Source organism: Neovison vison, chromosome 13 (assembly GCF_020171115.1).
Source record: "Neovison vison isolate M4711 chromosome 13, ASM_NN_V1, whole genome shotgun sequence".
NCBI lineage: Eukaryota > Metazoa > Chordata > Mammalia > Carnivora > Mustelidae > Neogale > Neogale vison.
Genome location: NC_058103.1, coordinates 84,159,055 through 84,179,832, shown reverse-complemented (window position 1 = coordinate 84,179,832; position 20,778 = coordinate 84,159,055). Strand labels below are relative to the sequence as shown.

The window sequence follows — 20,778 nt, the reverse complement described above, 5'->3', positions numbered from 1 at the left end:
TGGCCTCCCAAAGACAGATTCTTTTTTTTTTTTTTTAAGATTGTATTTATTTATTTGACACAGAGAGAGAGAGAGAGATCACAAGTAGGCAGAGAGGCAAGCAGAGAGAGAGAGGAAGCAGGCTCCCCGATGAGCAGAGATCCCGATGTGGGGCTCCATCCCAGAACCCTGACATCATGACCTGAGCCGAAGGCAGAGGCTTTAACCCACTGAGCCACCCAGGTGCCCCCCAAAGACAGATTCTTAAGCACTGTATTGTTAAGTTATTAACTTGAAGATATGGTTAGTGTTGTGTCATTAAAATATGCATGAAATGGATTCCTAAGGGGCGCCTGGGTGGCTCGGCCATTAAGCAGCTGCCTTCCGCTCAGGTCATGATACCAGGGTCCTGGAGCCCCACATTGAACTCCCTGCTCCGTGGGGAACCTGCTTCTCCCTCTCCCTCTCCTCCTGCTTGTGTTCCCTCTCTTGCTGTGTCTCTCTCTGTCAAATAAATAAATAAAATATTTTAAAAATGGATTCCTAAACGTATTATGGATTTGGTAACAGAAAAATTCTTCTTTGCTCCTATTGATTACCACATTTACTATTATGTAAAGATGACATCCACAAAATATAGTACTCAATGATATAAATATGTAATATGCTAAGTTCTTTGGGGATAGTAACTACATCTGATTTTGTTCACTATTTAATCTCGGTATATTAACACAGTGCCTGGGATAAGTAGGTATTGGTTAAATGATGGTTGATCCTCCAAAGAAGATATACACTGGCCAATAAGCAAATGAAAAGATTATCAATATGGCTGATTATTAGGGAAATGCAGATCAATGAGATAGCATTTTATACCCATTCAGAAAAAAACAAAATGGCAAGTGTAGGTGAGATCATGGAAAAATAAGAACCCTTGTGCATTACTGGTGGGAGCAGAAGATGGTGCAACCCTTGTGGAAGATAATAGGGTGACTCTTCAAAAAAATTAAACATAGAACTACCAAATGATCTAACAATTTCAATTCCAGGTACATACCCCAAAAAAGTTAAAGAAGAGACATGAATAGGTATCGTATACAATACCCAGATATTTGTATACCCACGTTCATGGCAGAATTATTTGCTGTAGCCAAAAGGTAAAAGTAACTCAAGCATCCCTTGGAAGATGAGTTGTATAAACAAAATGCTGAGCAAATATACAGTCGAATATTTTTCAGTCTTAGGAAGGAAATTCAGATGATGCATGCTACAACATGGATCAACCTTGGAGACACCATATGAAGTGAAAAAGCCAGTCATCAAGGGACAAATATTGTATTTACACTTACTTGAAGTACTTAGAATGGTCAAAATTATAGAGACAAGCAAGAGAAGGGTGGTTGCCAGGGGCTGGGGGGGAGGGAGGAATGGGAAGTTAATGTTTATTGGATACAGGGTTTCAGTTTGGGAAGATAAAAAAGTTCTGGAGTTAGATGGTGGTGAGGGAGGCCCAACGGTGTGAATGCACTTAATGCCACAGAACTGTACTTTTAAAGATAGCCAAAATGGCTATCTTTAAAAGTACAGTTCTGTGGCATTAAGTGGGTGCCTGGGTGGCTCAGTGGGTTGAGCCGCTGCCTTCGACTCAGGTCATGATCTCGGGGTCCTGGGATCGAGTCCCGCATCGGGCTCTCTGCTCTGCAGGGAGGCTGCTTCCTCCTCTCCCTCTCTCTGCCTGCCTGTCTGCCTGCTTGTGATCTCTGTCTGTCAAATAAATGAATAAAATCTTTAAAAAAAAAAAGATAGCCAAAATGGTAACTTTTATGTATAGTTTACCACAGTATTAAAAAAAAATGTGAATGAGTACATTCTCCTACTTCGTTGTAATCGATCTGCTGTGAAACCTTTATATAGCACAGTAGGTTATTATTTGGCCTTCCTTTCAATTAAAATAATACCCAATGAAATGAAATACCAAATACAAATGAAAATATGGACACTACATTTATATTCCAGTTATAAGGTGCTTTTATAGATTATAGTATGTTACATTAATTTTACATTTTTGTGGAAATGAAAATAAAATTTAAAATTTAGTAGAGAACTTGTAAATCTTAAGAATATGTCTGAGAAACCTCTAGAGTCTGCAGATCCCGGTTTGAGCAGTAGGGCTAAAGAGACTTTGTTGAGCAGTAGCGCTAAAGAGACTTTGTTGAAATTGGGTAAAAAACTCCATATCCTTATAGGCCATCCCTGGAAGATGGCAAAAGAAACAAGTAACAGTAGCCACCTGTGGGGAGGTTGGCTTGTTTTTAATGTGCAACACTTGGTAGTGTTTGAATTCTTTACCCCGTGTTACCAACTATTTCAATAAACCTAATTAGGTCAGGGATGGGGAGCAACACCATTGTAGCAGTTTGGAATTTACCAAACTTAAATGGGCATCTTGAGAGGGGGAGTGAATCATAGTATGAAGCATTTGAAGCACCTCGAGATATGTGGGCATCAGTGTTTTTAGCCTGTCCTCTTCTGCAGGTGTCACAGGACTTCCCATTTCTCCATCCCAGTGAAACCAGCGTCCTGAATCGCCTCTGCCGGCTGGGCACAGACTACATTCGCTTCACCGAGTTCATTGAACAGTACACGGGCCATGTGCAGCAACAGGTAGGCTGCCGGTCCCAGGGAATGGACACCCCCAGAGGTCAGGAGCCATGTCAGGTTTTGAGTGAATCCATTGATAATTGATATGAAATGAGTCTTAAGATGTTATGAATTTCTTATCATTGGAATTATTCAAGGAAGGGCCAGGTAACTAGCTCAAACAAGAGAAAAAATATACACAGGGACAAATCTAGGCAGATTGATGTAAGAGAAAATATGCTTTGCCTGAGTTTTAGGAGACCTGAGTTAAAGTAGTTTGAGCTGGACCAGAATTCCAATTCCAGCAGTAAAAACATAAAGCATCATTTCAGATCTTTTTGCTTCTAACTTCCTTAGTCACATTAAGCCAATCAACCAAGCTCTTTGGGCTTCATTTTTCTTATTTGAAAATAAAAGAGTTAAATCAGAGAAGGTGCTTGGCACGTAGCAAGCACTTAAATAGTATCCATTAATATGAGTTAATTGTGATTAATGGTGTAGAGGTCAATGATTTGCATCCTGCTCTATCACTTACCGGCCATAGACTGCTTGGCAGTAACCTAATGCTCAGTAACTTTGGCTCAGTTCACTTATCTATAAAGTAGGGGTAATAAGTGTACGTATTTCACAGAGTTGTATGGATTAAACAAGGTAATTCATGCAAAGTGCCTGGCACATAGTAAGCACTCATATTTTTTTAAAGAGAAATTTTAAAATTCCCTTTCGTTTTTAGCAGTTTTTAATTCTGTTTGTGGTAAATAAAAAGATTGCACAATTGTGTGACTGTGATTCAGTGATGACTGTTGCCCAGCTGAAACAATGATTCTGGTTGTGGAGAAAGGTGGGGATTTCTAGAAAGGAAAAGGAAGGATTCCTGGAATAATGCAATCAGTACCCTCTCTTACATAAATTGGTTGTCAGGCCTTTGGTGCTCATCTGTGGGGCAGAAGAGTTGGAGAATAACGCGTTATATTTTCCTTTCTGGGACAGGGATTCTGATTCTCTCAAAAGTATTTTATTGGAAATGTGTAAGCTAAATGTGAGCTTAAAATCTAATCAATGCCATTTTGCTATAAAATCATATTAATGAGGGCACATGAATTATCAGATTTGGAACCTATATATAGATAGATAGATAGATGAAAAGGCCTCTAGTTTTAATTTCTTAAGTAACACTTAACAGAGAAAAAGCTGTTCTGTATTCCTGTGACTATATGGATTTTATCTTATATAATAAGTGAATTCCTACTTTCCCAAATTCTAAAGATAGCTGTAGTGCCTCTTTTTTTGGAACAGTAAAAAGTATACTTAATTTCTCTTTCATTTCGTGATAAATGAAGACGTTTAGTTCTCTGGAATGACAGAAGGTCAAAACAAAATTGGCTGGTTGCAAGCCCATCTGGTCTATTTCACCCTATACCCATGCCAGTCTTATTATAGCTGTGAACCTTTATCTCCAGGAACTGCTAGTACCTTTTGCAGCATCCTCTGACTATACCAGGCCTCATGACCCCTGAAGCTGAGCTTCCTACCCTGTTTGTTGTGGTGTCCTGTGATTGTATCTGCTGCTACCAGACCCTGATCACCAAGTCAGAAGAACATAGCCCGAGGGGCTGGTCATCGTGGCCTCTAGTCAGCTCCCTCTGTAATTCCCCGTGTAAAATACAGAAGAGGCTCTTCGGAAAAAATTGCAGGTCTCCTGAAAGACAGCCATATTCGCGAGTAGGCTCTTGGTGAGGGTCTTACCACTCCTCATGTTGACGATCAGATTCGTGTTCCTGATGAGTTACCAGGCCAGGCAGGAGAAGGGATGTTAGAAGGACGATTGAGGTCATTTTATTTATTCAGTAAATATTTACCCTGTGTTCAAAGAACTGTGCTAGAAGCTGAAATACAAAGATGAATAAAGTGGGTGCCCTTCCATCACAAAGCTCTTGGTCTAGAGAAGGGGGCATATAAACCAAAGTACAGTTCCAGCACTACACAGAGATGCTCTGAAAGCAACAATATGGGGGTGATTCGTTTCCTCGGGAGAGTTAGGAAGGGCTCTGAGAAAAGAGATGCTTGAGTTGGGTCCTGTAGGAAGAGTAGGTATTTGTCACAAAGATGAGTACACTGTTATAAGTGGAACACATCCAGATTCATGGGGGTGAGAAATAGAAGCAAGGCACATTTGGTGAACTGTGGGTAGTTTGGAAATGAGAATGTGAAGTTGGAAGCAGTAAAAGATAATTTTAGAGAGATAGTTAGGGGTGCGAATGTAGAAGCCACTGTATGCCATGCAGAGGAGTTGAGGTATTATTTTGGGGCAATGGGAAGCCACCATTTAAGCTGGAAGTTATAAGGTTAGTTGTAGAAAAATCTCCTCTGACAATATGAGGTAGTACCTGGTTGTTTATTTTAGAGAGGCAGAGAGAGAGAGAGAAAAGGGGAGAGGGAGAAAAAGAATCTTAAGGAGGCTCCATGCTGAGCACAGAGCCCCATGTGGAGGCTCCATCTCACGACCCTGAGATCATGACCTGAGCCGAAATCAAGAGTCAGCCGAAATCAATGCTTAACTGACTGAGCCACCCAGGTGCCCCCTACCTGAATGTAACATCTAGGCTGCATGGGAAATTAAAATATCACGTTTTAAAAGGTAAAAACTCAAAATCTGTCTCTCTAGTTGGTTTTTTCTCTCACTGAAGCACGGCTTTGCTATGGAATCAAGCAAAAACAGTAACACTAACAAAGGATAATGTTTTCCTCGGGTTTTAGAGTATAAGACATGAGGCTGAGTTCTCTGTGTTTGATTTCAGGATCACCATCCATCTCAGCAGGGCCAAGGTGGGTTACATGGAATCTACCTAAGGGCCTTCTGCACGGGGCTGGATTCCGTTTTGCAGCCTTATCGCCAAGCACTGCTTGATTTGGAACAAGAGGTGAGAGAAGAGATATGGGAAAGGCGTCTCTGGGACAGTTGCTTAGGGCATGTTCTTGAATTTGAAATACCCTTTAATGTGGTCAGGTAGTTAAGAGAGAGATATTTTCTGCATGGCTGCAGCGTACAGTATAATTTGTGATTGCCCAAGCCACAGTCAAAGTGGCATGCAGATCATGGCAAAGGTTCTTGAGTGAGTTTATCAGAACCCTGTCTTTGTTTTTTTTCGTCACCTGAAAAATCAGAATTAATACTCTACGAACTATCAATTCTCAATAGCCTAAAACTAACACGGAGCCCTTTCTCAGATTCCTACCTAGTTTTCAAAGATCAAATAGATTGAGATGTTTTATATGAAGCCCTAATCACAGTGGTTTTTGTTGCAGTTCCTGGCTGACCCCCATCTTTCCATATCACATGTCAATTACTCCTTGGATCAGGTATGCTGCCCAAATAATAAAATACCTTAGGATCTGTTGATAACTGTTAGAATAATCTAACTTAAGGGGTGGCCGGCTGGCTCAGTCGGTGGAGCATGTGACTGTTGATATCAGGGTTGTGAGTTTGAGCCCCATGTTGGGTGGAGAGATTACTTTAAAAATCTTTAAAATAAGTGAAGAAGGGGCACCTGGGTGGCTCAGTGGGTTAAAGCCTCTGCCTTCGGCTCAGGTCATGATCCCAGGGTCCTGGGATTGAGCCCCACATCTGGCTCTCTGCTCAGCAGGGAGCCTGCTCCCCACCCCCCCGCCTGCCTCTCTGCCTACTTGTGATCTCTGTCTGTCAAATAAATAAAATCTTTAAAAAAAAATAAAGAAGTCCCTTTAAATTTTAAGACAATTTGGTGGTGGGACGCCTGGGTGGCTCAGTGGGTTAAAGCCTCTGCCTTCAGCTCAGGTCATGATCCCAGGGTCCTGGGATCGAGTCCCGCATCAGGCTCTCTCTATGTCTCTCTCTCTCTGTCAAATAAATAAATAAAATCTTTTTTTTTTTTTTAAGTGAAGAATTAAAAAAAAAAAAAAAAAGAGGGGCACCTGGGTGGGTCAATCATTTAAGCATCTGACTCTTGATTTTGGCTCAGGTCATGATCTTAGAGGGGTGAGATCAAGCCCCGTGTCAGGCTCTGTGCTGGGCATGTGGCCTGCTTATAATTCTCTCTCTCTCTCTCTCTCCCCGTCTGCCCACCCCCTCTCTCTAAAAAAATTTTAAAAATTATAATTAAACCTATCTTTAAAAAGAAGAATAACTTAAGACATTATTTTTTGAGAACATTTTTCCTTCTGGATTCAGAGCCCAGCATTTTATATTTTGTGTACTTTCTGAGATCAGAACTGTTTAGAAAGCTCCAAATTTTAGTAAAAATCTAGTGTCTGATATTAATGCTCTGTGTTGACTTCAATATTAACAGTTATGCTAGCCTTAGAAATAGAAACTGCTTCTGTCATTCTCTCTCTGCAGCCAAACCCATATCGAATTGCCTTAGGATACTGGATCTTGGCTGTTCTGTGGTATTGCTGTATTGCCGTCTTTGTGTTAAGTGGGACTATTTAGAAACAGAAGCATTTCCTGAGTCATTTTTTCCCCCTTATATTTGATTATGTGCCCTCCTAATTTTTCTGTGATTTGCAGTTCCAGCTCCTTTTTCCCTCTGTAATGGTCGTGGTAGAACAAATTAAAAGTCAAAAGGTGAGAACTTTACTTTTTTCCTTTGCTGTGGTAAGCACCAAGGATGTATTCATAATAAATTTTGCCTTACATTCTTTTTTGAGGACCCTAGTTTTTAGTAGTTTTCATTTATTTATTAATTATTTTAATAATATTTGCTTGGATATCATGCTAAATGTCAGAAATGCAAAAAGAAGTTATGACACTGCCCTTAAGCACTGATCTGAAGATGGGGCTGATGTTAATAGATGTACCCCAGAATACTGGTGGGTAAAAGCAAAATGATATGGATGGTATTGGGAGGTGAGAGTGTTTTACATTAAGGATTTAGACGTTTTGGATATGGGGATGCCTGGGTGGCTCAGTAGGTCAGGCATCTGCCTTCAGCTCATGTCATCATCTCAGGGTCCTGGGATTGAGCCCCATGTCGTGCTCCCCATACAGTTGGGAGTCTGTTCTCCCTCTGCCTCTCCCTCTGGCTCATGCTTTCTCTCTCAAATAAATACAGTCTTTAAGAAAAATTGTTGGATATGGATCTTGGGAAGTGGAAAGTTCATCTTTAGAAAGAATAATAGATTTATGATTAGGGTGCTGGCAGCTTTCTGAGAATTAGATCATTGGTTGAAACCCAGATGCTTATTTTATTAAATATGCCTGTTCTTATCACAAGTTCTTATCATGTGCATTGAAAAGTGAGGGTCCCCAATAACAGGAGAATGCCTTTTCTGGGTAGAGGTAATAACTAAGGAAAAAATACTTTGAGATTTCACAGTTGAAGAATCTGCTAGTCCGTAACTGAATGAAAAAGGACAGATGGATTAAATATGTTTAGCTCATTTATGTTTTTAAACTGTTATATTTGTGCCTTAGATTATTAGGAGTGTTTACCTTGATAAATATAACTAATTAGAGAAGAACCCATGAAACAAGATGGGATAGGGAAGGAGACAAACCATAAGTGACTCTTAATCTCACGAAACAAACTGTGGGTTGCTGGGGGGAGGGGGGTTGGGAGAAGGGGGGTAGGGTTATGGACATTGGGGAGGGTATGTGCTTTTGGGTAAATTGGAAGGGGAGGTGAACCATGAGAGACCATGGACTCTGAAAAACAATCTGAGGCATTTGAAGTGGCGGGGGGTGGGAGGTTGGGGTACCAGGTGGTGGGTATTATAGAGGGCACAGCTTGCATGGAGCACTGGGTGTGGTGAAAAAATAATGAATACTGTTTTTCTGAAAATAAATAAATTGGAAAAAAATATATAACTAATTAACCGGTTAATTTGCCAGCTTGCTTCTTCATTTTTTGTGAATATAGATATTTCTGCTGTGCTGAGCTCATTTTGAGCCCCCAAAGCCAGTAGGGGAGGTGCTGTTTGGCCTTCAAAGCTGATTACCCTCCTCAGATAACACTCAACTTTTATTATGTACTTACTGTATACCAGACACTGCTAAGTGCTTCGCATACTTGATCCCTTTCAGTCCTCTACGGGTCAAGTAGGTTAGGGAATGTGCTTAGTGTCACACAGATGGTAGGAGATGGCAGAGTAAGAATCTAAACCCGGATATGTCTGGCTCAAAAGATTATGGTCTTAACCACTCTACTAAACTCTCCTCCCAAGATGGAGGAGAACTTCTAGATAAGTAGAGCTATGGTAATGTTTCTGTGCTTAGCTGCACATCTCAGTTGACTTTCAGTTTCCACTGGCCACAGGAAGAACAGTAGAAACTGAGTAGAGCGATTGCAGATGGTTAAATCTTCCTGCTTGTCCGGGTAGTGGTAGAGAAGCCAGTGAGCTCTGGCTCTAGAGAGTTAAAAAAATAAGGTCTTAAGAACATGGGTTGGGGGGAGAACAGGGATGATAGCCAGCAGACATAAGGGATCCTTTTAGAGTGATGGAAATGTTATAAAACTAGATTATAGCAATGATTGCACAACACTGTAAATTTAGTAATCATTGTTGATTAGTATACTTAAAACGGATGAATTTTATGGTATATAAATTAAACCTCAATAAAGCAGTTTTAAAAAGAAAGCCAAAAGGGGGTGGCTTAGTGGGTTAAGCCTCTGCCTTCGGCTCGGGTCATGATCTTGGGATCCTGGGATCAAGCCCGAATCCAGGTCTCTGCTCAGCAGGGAGCCTGCTTCCCTCTCTCTTTCTCTCTCTCTGCCTGCCTCTCTGCCTACTTGTGATCTCTCTGTCTGTCAAATAAATAAATAAATCTTTAAAAAAAAAAAAAAGGCAAAAGGACATAGAAGGAGGAAACAGATTTTTGGAAAATTTTGTTTTTATAAATAGTCTGAATTAGGCCTTCATCTGAAATAAAGAGCTTTCTTTACCTCTTAGCTTGGAATTTCTTTTTTTTTTAAAGATTTTATTTATTTATTTGACAGAGAGAAATCACAAGTAGATGGATAGGCAGGCAGAGAGAGAGGGAAGCAGGCTCCCTGCTGGGCAGAGAGCACGATGGGGGACTCAATCCCAGGACCCTGAGATCACGACCTGAGCCGAAGGCAGCGGCTTAACCCACTGAGCCACCCAGGCGCCCCTGGAATTTCAACTCTAAATTATTCTGGTTTCTCTAGCGCAAATAGTTCTCAAACTTTATTGTACATTAGAATCACTTGGAACAGAATGTTAGAACCACATGGCTGGGCTCTACCCCAGAGATGCTGATTCAGTAAGGCTGGAGTTGGGCCCAACAATTTGCATTTCTTACAAACTCCCAGGTGCTGCTGCGGCTGCTGCTGGGCTGCTGCTGCTGGGATACGGGTAGGTGGAGAGGAGTAGGGAGGGTTGAGGGTCCATACTTTTGAGAACAACTATTGTGATATTATGATCTATAATAAGAAATGTAGGTTAGGTCTCCATCCCCTTTCCGACACAAGGCTTCTAAAACGCTTGGAATTTCCTAAATGACAAGAATGATAAAGGTGTCTTGATAGTAGTAACAAACCTCTATCAACCACACCTGAGTCTATGTTCATAGGGTGACTTGGAAAGCGTATCTAAGGGTGGGCTGGTTGCCAGGAGAACCAGCCATTTGATTGGAGGATTGAGGCTGCGTGCCCCTGACCTCTGGGTAGGAGAGAGGGGCAAGAGATTGAGTTCAGTTGCCAGTAGCTAGTGATTTAATCACCTGTGCCTATGTAATGAAGCCTCCGTAAAAACCCGGAAGGTTTGCTTTCAGAGAACTTGTGGGTTGCTGAATCAGAACACTTTGTGCTTCACTGCTGGGCCCACACTCCACAGGGACAGAAACTCCTTTGTTTGGGACCTCACACTGTGCATCTCTTCAGCTGACTCTTGATTTTGTCTTTAGTATGTTTTTAATAAACAGGTAATCTAGTGAGTAAACGGGTTTTCTGAGTTCTGTGAGCTGCGCTAGCAAATTAATGGAACCCAGGGAGAGGCTCGTGCGAACTTGTGATTTATCAGCCGGTCAGTCCCGGGCTTGAGACTGATGTCAGAGGCAGAGGACAGCCTTGTGGGACTGACCCCCTAACTTGTAGAATCTAATAATATTCTGGGTAGGTAGCATCAGAATCGAGTTGACCTGTAGGACACCCAGCTGCTGTTCAAGATTTGCTTGGTGTTATAGGGGAAACCGCCCCCCCCAAATACATTGGAGTCAGAATCAGAACTATACATAGATCTTTAGCCCCATTATCTGCTGGATTGTACCATCTGGATTGAATATAGAATATGAGTTTGTGCTACATGAACTATTAAAATGGAATTAAGATTGACAAGTCTGTATTTTGCACAGATTCATGGTTGTCAGATCCTGGAAACGGTATACAAGCACAGCTGTGGAGGTTTGCCTCCTGTTCGCAGTGCACTAGAAAAGTAAGTCATGGCTTAACTGGGAATTGGGGGTGGGGGTGGGTGATCAAGTGACTTGACTTTGTACTTGTTTCATTTTCAGGTCATCTCAGGTTTTCCTCTAGGGAAAGTTATGACCAGGATAGAAAAGATCCATGAGGTTTTCTGTGTAGAGCAGGATAGAAAAGCCCCCATGTATGATGGCTCGGAAACTGCATAAAGAGTGTTATGAAGTGTTGAGTATCAAAGCTAGGATCGAATTGCCTAGATAACCTTGAAGCAATGCTTTTTTTTTAAAGATTTTATTTATTTATTTGACAGAGAGGGATCACAAATAGGCAGAGAAGCAGGCAGAGAGAGAGAGAGGAGGAAGCAGGCTCCCTGCTGAGCAGAGAGCCTGATGTGGGACTCGATCCCAGGATCCCGAGATCATGACCTGAGCCGAAGGCAGCGGCTTAACCCACTGAGCCACCCAGGCGCCCCGAAGCAATGCTTTTTATCCTTATCATTATCCTTGAGAATTTCCATTACATGTGCAGGATAAAGAAGCTATATCTAATCATATGTATTTTGAATAGCTGGTATTTCATATCAAGGGCCTTAAAAATGTTTATACTCTATAATCCCATAATGCCACTCTTAAGAATTTTATCCTTACAGTTATTCGAAAGAAGAAAATAACCATATGTAGAAACATTCGTTGTAACGGTGTCCATTCTATCAGGAAATTAGAAAATTACCAGTAGCCGGAAGGAAGCAAAATAGAGGTGTATTCACTTGATAGTCTATAAAATAAAATTAAAAATACTATATTATTGTTAGAATCCACCAAAGGAAATGTTCCAGAACATGCTTAATTCTGTTTAATTCTCTATCACAGGGCTTTTTTTTTTTCCTTATAAAAGAGCTGCGTTTTGATTATAGAAGATACATGCAAAGAGAAGAAATATTTTCTGATCTTTGAGATAAACAATTTAACTTCTGCTGTATATTTCTTTCTATGTAAATATATATAGTTTTATGCATGGAATATAAATCTTGCATAGATCATGTGATAAGTGCATGTTTGTTATATATTTGCAGGGACCAAATTTTATAGACCAAATACTCAAAAGTGCACAATGTAAATGGCCTCCCATTTGATTTTTTTAAAGAGGGATTCCATCCAGTTAGCTTACTATAAATAGCAGACTCAAGCTCATAGTTTCTTTTTTCCCAAATTATTTTGAAAATTTCCATGTCTACAAAAAGTTGAAAGAACAGTATAATAAACACCTGTATATCCTTTAGCTTCACTAATTGTTAACATTTGACCCCATTTTTCTTTTTCCCCTCTATGTGGAGTATGAAATATATGCATGTAAGTATTTATAAATATACAAACACATACACAACACAGTTTTTTACGGAATCATTTGAAAGGCCTAACTATCAAATACTTCAGCTTTGTATCTCTTTAGAAAAAAGGCTTATCTAATCTCAGTTCTCTTAAGATAACCTTGATACCATATTACACCCAAAAAAGTTAACATTGACAGTGTATTATCCAGGATAAATCTGAATGTCTCCATCTGTCCACCACAAGTCCTTTCCCATGGTTCTTTGTACCACCAGTTGCGCAGTACGTGTTCTCACGTGGCCTTTGGCAGTCACCTCATTTTAGTCCCCTTTCATTCGGAACAGTGCCTGTCCTTGCCTTTTTAATCTTTGGTGACAATTGACATTTTAAAAGTCTTGACTGGTTGTCTTGTAAACTGTGACACGATCCGGATTTTTCTGATTATTTCCTGATAACTTGGCAAGAACACTACATACCATAGGCCACATTATTTCTTGTTGCATCACATCAGAAGGCACAGAAAGTCAGTGTGTTCCATTTTTGGTGTTGTAAAAGCTTGATCACTTGGTTTAGTGTTTTCTGTCAGATCTCTCCATTTTAAAGGCACGTTTTCCTTTGTAATTCATGTTATCTGGGAAGTGGTCCTTTGAAACCATGAGAATATCACCTTCTTCAACAACCTTTCTGCTTTTTGTTGGATTATCCTTCTTCAGGTGTACCTGCTTCTCACAGAGTGAATCTACTCTCTCTGTGTGATTCCAACAAAAACAAATTTAATATTGTGTCAGCCAAAAAGACTCCTGTAAGCGCATTTAATTTTAACAAGAATCCTCAGTTTTGAAACTCACTTTACACAAAAGGAGGAAAGAAAATGTGTCTCTTCTAAAAAAACTAGTAGAACGTTTACCGAACATTTAGACTTCACTATATAGCCTACAAGTTTGGGATATTTAATCACTAGTTCATCCACAAACATTTAAATTAAAATAGCACAATTATTTTTAGCTTTAATTGGTTATTTTCCTTCTGAGTCATCAGACCCTCAGGCCTCTGTTTATCCTGTCGCAGTTTAGAGCATGGCCTCTGTGCCGATGTGGGGTTTAATGCTTGTTAAGAGGACTTCTAAGGCTCCTGCTTTTCTCTCCACTCAGAATCCTGGCCGTGTGTCATGGGGTCATGTATAAGCAGCTCTCAGCCTGGATGCTACATGGACTCCTCCTGGACCAGCACGAAGAGTTCTTTATCAAACAAGGTCCCTCTTCTGGTAATGTCAGTGCCCAGCCAGAAGAGGATGAGGAGGATCTGGGCATTGGGGGACTGACAGGAAAACAATTGCGAGAACTCCAGGACTTGGTGAGAGCATAGCAGAAAGCCTAATATACTCCTCCCAGGAGTCAGCAAAGTCTAGAGCTAGTTGACCTTTCAGTGATTTCCAACCCCCCCAATCCTCCGTCCCCCTGCCCTTCCCAGCTCGTAGTAGTTGAAGCACCTTTCACAAATTCTGCAGATATAAACACTTGAACTTGGTTTTATCTTAGTTGCATTCTTAACACCTAACTTAATGTGAGACTACAAAATAGAAAATGTATTTGTGAGATTCCTTTGTTTCCCCTTTACCCAGTATGTGCATTTCTGAGGTTAATAAGTCTTGTCTCTTAAGGTAGCCATGTAGCTACCCTATAATTTTTTTTTTTAAAGATTTTATTTATTTGACAGAGCACAAGCAGGGGGAGAGGCAGAGGGAGAGGGAGAAGCAGGCTTCTGGCTGAGCTGGGAGCCCAACATGGGGCCTGATCCCAGGACCCCAGGACCATGACCTGATCCAAAGTCAGATGCTTAATGATTGAGCCACCAAGGAGCCCCTACCCTATAACTTTTACATGCAGCTTGGAATTTCAATTAGAGTCCCCAAAGCTCTGTATTGTCTTTATTCATCCATTGATATGTTTATTTATTTATTTGTCCTACTACAACATATTCTTAAATGCCTGTTACATATATGCCAGGCACTGTTCTAGGAGAGTTACTGGGTGTTGAACTGAAGTAAATGAATAAAATGTAGCAGATCCTATCCTTAAAGAGCTTACTGTTTAGTGGAAATCATAGAAAAGTCAACAGTGACATTACAGTGCACTAAGTACTCTGGAAAGCGCAGTTATGAGTGTTCTCAGAACTTGGTCTTAGGGTAGCTAGAGAAGCTTTGCAGTCGAATGTACATCTAAATTGCAATTGCAAAGAGTTTGGGAGGAGAGGTCCAGAAATATTCCAGGCAGGGGGATGGATGTGTACAAAGTACAGAGACCATGAAAGATGCTTTACTTGAGGAACCAGTAGTAATTCAATTGAAATGGTCAAGTAAAGGCAGAAATACAAAGTGCAAGGACAATGGAGGGGGTTGGGGAAGTTGCAGTCAATGAAACTATTGAAATAAGATCATGAAAGCCCTTGTAAACTATGGGAAGGAATTTGGACTTGAACCTCAAAAGAACTGAGAACCAGTGAAGAATTTTAGGCAAGAGGTTAACACAATCAGACTTATGATAGATGACTCTGGATAGTGTGTGGGGAAATTGTTTTTTAAAAAATCAAGGCTAGCAACAGGTAGATCCAGTTAAGAGAATGTTGGGGACACTTAGTGAAAAATAATGGTGGCCTAAACCAAGGGTGGTAACAGTAAACATGCAGAAGAATAAAGTGGCCTGAGGGAGATTCAGGACATGGAATAGGTAGGCCTTAGTGATTGGATAGCAGTGCAGAGGGAAGGATCAAGAATGTTACCCAGTTTCTGCCTTCAGCAGCTAGGTGGGTAGAGATGATACGGAATGTGTATGGCAGGAATTGAGAGAAAAGAGATGGATCTAATTTTGGGTCCATCTAATGGATTTAATGTTGAGGGGCACCTGAGTGGCTCATCCCTTAAGCATCTGATTCTTGCTGTCAGCTGGGGTCTTGATCTCAGGGTCATGAGTTCAAACCTCACATTGTGCTTCATGCTGGGTTTGGAGCCTACTTAAAAAAAAAAAAAAGAAAGAAAGAAAGAAAGATTTACTTTTGGACATGTTGAGTTTGAGGTACTTGCAGGAAATGTCCAGTGGGTTGAGCTTGTAGCTCATGAGAACTGTCTAGCTTAAAGATAAGTTTAAGGAGTCATCAGCACCTAGCAGTTTTTAACCTGGGGCCCAGGGGTGGCTTCGGGAGGTTCTGTTTAATGTATGTTTGTATATTTGTCTGGAAGGTCCATAGCTTTTATATATGGCAGAGAGTCCTATGATGTAAAAAGATTTAAAACACCTGTTATGGGGCGCCTTTGTGGCTCAGTCATTAAGCATCTGCCTTTGGCTCAGGTCATGATCCCAGTGTCCTGGGATCAAGCCCCTGGGATCAAGCCCCACATTCCTGCTCATCAGGAAGCCTACTTTCCCTCTCCGCCCCACCCCCACCCCCCTGCCTTGTGTTCCCTCTCTCACTGTCTCTATCAAGTAGATGAAATATTTAAAAAAAAAAAAAAAAAAACCTGTTGCAATGATCAGTTCAGTGGTGGAAAAAGGATAGTTTAAGAAGAGTTAGGAGATGGATAGGAAAATGCCTGAGCACCACCTGCATTTTTTTAGGAAAATGCCTGAGCACCACCTGCATTAAAGTGCAGAACAGGAAGGGTGAACAGCAGAGCTCAAAGGCAGGATTGTGGAGCCCAAAGTTCCTGGTTGGAGCTGGAGGATAAGGGTCAAACCCAAAACAAGTCGGAGGAAGTTGGGGGGCACTGAGTGATTGGGTGGTGGGCATCTGGGGCTTCTTGGGCCAATTCAGTGGTTCTCAAACTTCCACGTGTGTCAGAATCAGCTGGAGAGCTTGTTAAAACATAGGGATGGCTAGGCCTCATCTCCCAGATGGTCCTGGATCTGGGGAGGGGCTTGAAAATTTTCATTTCTTTTTTTTTTTTTTTTTAAGATTTTATCTATTCATTTGACAGACAGAGATCACAAGCAGGCAGAGAGGCAGGCAGAGAGAGAGGAAGGGAAGCAGGCTCCCCGCCAAGCAGAGAGCCCGAAGTGGGGCTTGATCCCAGGACCCTGGGATCATGACCTGAGCCGAAGGCAGAGGCTTCAACCCACTGAGCCACCCAGGCGCCCCGAAAATTTTCATTTCTAGCAAGCTTCCAAGTGAGGCTCATGCTGCTGGTCTGGGAGCCACATTTTGAGAACCACTTGGTTTAATGACTCTGGCTACATACTAGTGAAGAGCTGGGCGGAGCCCACATAAATGGTGAGATAATGATGTCATAGACCTATAGACCTGGAAAAATAAAGACTAATGATTCCATTCTACAGGTAAGGAAACTGAGTTCCCAATCTGCGACACAAATTCTTACATAGTAAAGGCAGAGTGAGGACTAAAATCCTAATATTGAAAAACAAAAAACAAAACAAGACTGTTATTTCTACTGTGCTATCCAGCTGTCTGAAAATGAAAGTATGTTCATCTCTCTGACACTGGTAGTTCAGGCATTGTGCAACTTCAGATTTAAATCCCTGCTTCTGGGGGCGCCTGGGTGGCTCAGTCGCTAAGCATCTGCCTTTGGCTCAGGTCATGATCTCAGGGTCCTGGAATCGAGCCCCCACATGGGGCTTCTTGCTCAGTGGGAAGCCTGCTTCTCTCTCTCCCCCTGTTTATGTTCCCTCTCTCACTGTGTCTCTATCAAATAAATGAAATCGTTTAAAAAAAAAAAAAAAAAAAGTAAGTCCCTGCTTTGGGGCGCCTGGGTGGCTATGTTGGTTAGCATCCAACTCCTGATTTGGCTCAGGTCTGAGATCAAGCCCTGTGTGCAGCTCTGTGCTCAGCATGGAGTCTGCTTGAGATTCTCTGTCACCTCTGCCCCTCCATAACTTGAGCACATCCTCTCTCTATATAATAATTTTTTAAAAAATTCAAGTCCATACCTCTAGAAAAAAATAGAAATCATGGGTTGGGAGAGTTGATGTTTTCTTGCCCTCCACTTCTTACTTCATACATCATGTCTGATGTGAATTATTTCCTTGTGTAGCGCCTGATAGAGGAAGAGAACATGCTGGCTCCGTCCCTAAAACAGTTTTCCTTACGAGTGGAGATTTTGCCATCCTACATTCCAGTGAGGGTTGCTGAAAAAATCCTGTTTGTTGGAGAATCTGTCCAGATGTTTGAGAATCAAAATGTAAACCTGACGAGGAAAGGTAAGAACCTCCTTGCCCAGTGGGCCCTGTCTTCAAAGGCCCTTTTTAATAGCTGATAAGGTTTCTGCACTGAGATGGCAGCACAACCGGGACTCACTTAGGTGAGAAACCGGAAGGAGATGCACCAGGGGGACCAGAAGTCCTAACCCGTCCTGCTGTTCTCTGCCTTCCTTTGATGGTGCCTGCCTGCTTTGTAGGATCCATTTTGAAGAACCAGGAGGACACTTTCGCTGCGGAGCTCCATCGGCTCAAACAGCAGCCGCTCTTCAGCCTTGTGGATTTCGAGCAGGTGGTGGATCGTGTTCGTAGTACCGTGGCGGAGGTTTGTATGTCCTCGTAGGCTTTCTTAGCAGGAAACAGGCCCCCAGAAACTGAGCACTTGACTTCCATTGCTTCTTGATGTGGTTAGAGCTTAGCCTGGAGGGAATTGTGAGAGTTGCAGGGCAAGTTTTTCATAATAGACACAGAACTGCTTTAGTCTTCGCACCTGACAGAATTCTAGTTAGCTATTTACTTGAATAAAGGAAGGTCTCACTTTCAAATTCAGACAGTCAGCATATTTAATCTGTCAATGTAGTTGGCGATAATGGCTAGGAATCAATGGATTCTGACTAAATTTAACACCTTGCTTATATTTTAGATGGCTTTATTGCTTTTTCATTAATGGGTATCATAACTATGAGGAACATAGAATAAGTTTTATTTTTCCATTTTTACAAATTAATAAAATAGAAATCTAACTTGGCTAGTGTTGCACAGTAACAAAGGTGAAGTCAGAAGCAGGTCTTATAACTCCTAGTTCAGTATTTTTCTTTCTTTCTTTCTTTCTTTTTTTTTTTTTTTTTTCAAGATTAATTTGTTTAGGGGCCCCCCGGGCGGCTCAGTCACTTAAGTGTCTGCCTTAAGTGTCTGACTTCCGCTCAGGTCATGATCCAAAGGTCCTGGGATTGAGCCCAGAGTCAGGCTTCCTGCTCAGCAAAGAGTCGGCTTCTGCCTCTACCTACTGCTCCCCCTGCTCGTGCATTTTCTCTCGCTGTCTCAAATAAATCTTTTTTTTTTTTTTTAAAGATAAATGTATTAGGGAGAGAGCAAGCATAAGCCGGAGGACAGGCAGAGGGAGAGGGAGACAAGCAGACTCCCCGCTGAGCAGAGAGCCAGATGCAGGGCTCAGTCGTGCACACTTGAGATCATGACCTGAGTGAAAATCAGGAGTCGGAGGCTTAACTGACTCAGCCACCCAGGTGCCCACTAGTTCAATATTAAGTGAATTCTGCTCTATCCCCTGACTTAGATTGTGACCAGTAATTTTTTGGATGTGCATCTGTTTTGTGGCCTAAAATAAAATTTGGCTCACAGGTGTGTGATAATGTGAAATGGGATTTTTAGTTTAGTCAGCTGGTTTCTTTTTTTTACTATATTACTGGTTTTCTTTCTTTTTTCTTTTTTTTTAAAGATTTTATTTATTTATCAGAGAGAGAGAGGGAGAGAGAGCGAGCACAGGCAGACAGAATGGCAGGCAGAGGCAGAGGGGGAAGCAGGCTCCCCGCCGAGCAAGGAGCCCGATGTGGGACTCGATCTCAGGACCCTGGGACCATGACCCGAGCCGAAGGCAGCTGCTTAACCAACTGAGCCACCCAGGCGTCCCTCTTTTTTTTCTTTTAAAGATTGATTTATTTGACCCTCCCCCTTCTCATGCTCTTTCTCATTCTTTCTCTCTCAAATAAATCAATCTTTAAAAGAAAAAAAAGATTGATTTATTCTCAAATAAATCAATCTTTAAAAGAAAAAAAAGATTGATTTATTCTCAAATAAATCAATCTTTAAAAGAAAAAAAAGATTGATTTATTTGAGAGAGAAAGAATGAGAAAGAGCATGAGAAGGGGGAGGGTCAGAGGGAGAAGCAGACTCCCTGCCTAGCAGGGAGCCCGATGCAGGACTCCATGGCGGGACTCCAGGATCATGACCTGAGCCAAACACTGTTGCTTAACCAACTCAGCCACCGAGGCACCCTGTATTGGTGGTTTTCAACTTCGACCCTCACCTCCAGAGCTGCTGACTGGTAGATCTGCATTGGGAGGGAGGGAGTAGCTATGTGTATTTACACCATCCAACTGGACAACCAGCCAACAAACCAATGCAGGTGACGGTGAAGCATACCCAGCGCACTACAGTCTCCAGAACAGAGCAGCTTAGCAACACAGATCCTCACGTTGGAAGCACAGTAATCTATCATGAATATGATTTCCTTTTCTAGTCACTGTCTCAAAAATTCTAGGCATGGGAGATAGCTGTGATATTGACAGAATATTAAATCATAAGGTGACCTTTAGGTATCACTTCATTTGATTCTTTATAGGCAAATAATTATTTAAACTCTTTAGAATACATGCTTTTGTCCTTTCGTAATTTCAAGATCCTACCCCTCCATCTATAGCCAAGGCAGCTCCTGTCTAAGGGGTTGGTGTCTTGAGGTCCTTGCAACTTACTTTATTAAATCTATTTCTGTTCTTCCATGATTCTTGTGATAACTTTGGAGTTAATTCATGGAGGAAAGTAAAAATCGTATTGAATGAATAATACAAGATTTCAAAAAAAAATTTTTCTTGTGAAATTCTGAAATGTGGATATTGGTAAAAATTACATTTCCAGTTTAAAAATGATATATGAAGAGTGGAAGTTCAGACTCTGAAGTTTTTTATAATTGTAACTAATAGGCCTTTTTCAGAGCTATTCTCTTAAAGTAACACTTTATGGTAATGAAAATAGTTTCCTTTTCAGAAGGAAAAAGGGTGAGTGTCTTACAAATATATATCATACTCATCCCCTTTTTGTTTTCTTTTTTTTTTTTTAAGATTTTATTTATTTATTTGACAGATAGAGATCAGAGGTAGGCAGAAGGCAGGCAGAGAGAGAGAGGAGGAAGCAAGCTCCCTGCCGAGCAGAGAGACCGATTCGTTGCTCGATCCCAGGACCCTGGGATCATGACCAGAGCCGAAGGCAGAGGCTTTAACCCATTGAGCCACCCAGGTGCCCCTTGGTTTTCTTTTTTTTAAGTATACATACTCTATGAGTTTATTTATATAAAGTTCAAAAACAGTTAAAGTTTAATATAAAAGTTCAAATGCAGGGCCGCCGAGTTGCTCACTCAGTCAGTTAAGCATCTACCTCTTGATTTCAGCTCAGGTCGTGATCTCAGGGTTGTGAGATCCA

At 41.4% G+C, this 20,778-nt stretch overlaps 1 protein-coding gene across 3 annotated transcripts in view; it reads left to right on the top strand.

The window, feature by feature from the left end:
• Nucleotides 1-20,778, top strand: part of TUBGCP4 (tubulin gamma complex associated protein 4) — a 39,296-nt gene that overhangs the window by 2,808 nt on the left and 15,710 nt on the right. For 2 of the 3 annotated variants that reach the window (XM_044231688.1, XM_044231687.1), the window contains exons 2-9: nt 2,512-2,640; nt 5,415-5,537; nt 5,923-5,976; nt 7,163-7,219; nt 10,967-11,046; nt 13,513-13,714; nt 17,403-17,568; nt 17,766-17,890. In XM_044231688.1, coding sequence (XP_044087623.1) covers nt 2,512-2,640; nt 5,415-5,537; nt 5,923-5,976; nt 7,163-7,219; nt 10,967-11,046; nt 13,513-13,714; nt 17,403-17,568; nt 17,766-17,890 — 936 coding nt within the window. The remainder of the gene's footprint in view (nt 1-2,511; nt 2,641-5,414; nt 5,538-5,922; nt 5,977-7,162; nt 7,220-10,966; nt 11,047-13,512; nt 13,715-17,402; nt 17,569-17,765; nt 17,891-20,778) is intronic. The other variant, XM_044231689.1, reaches the window with a different exon arrangement.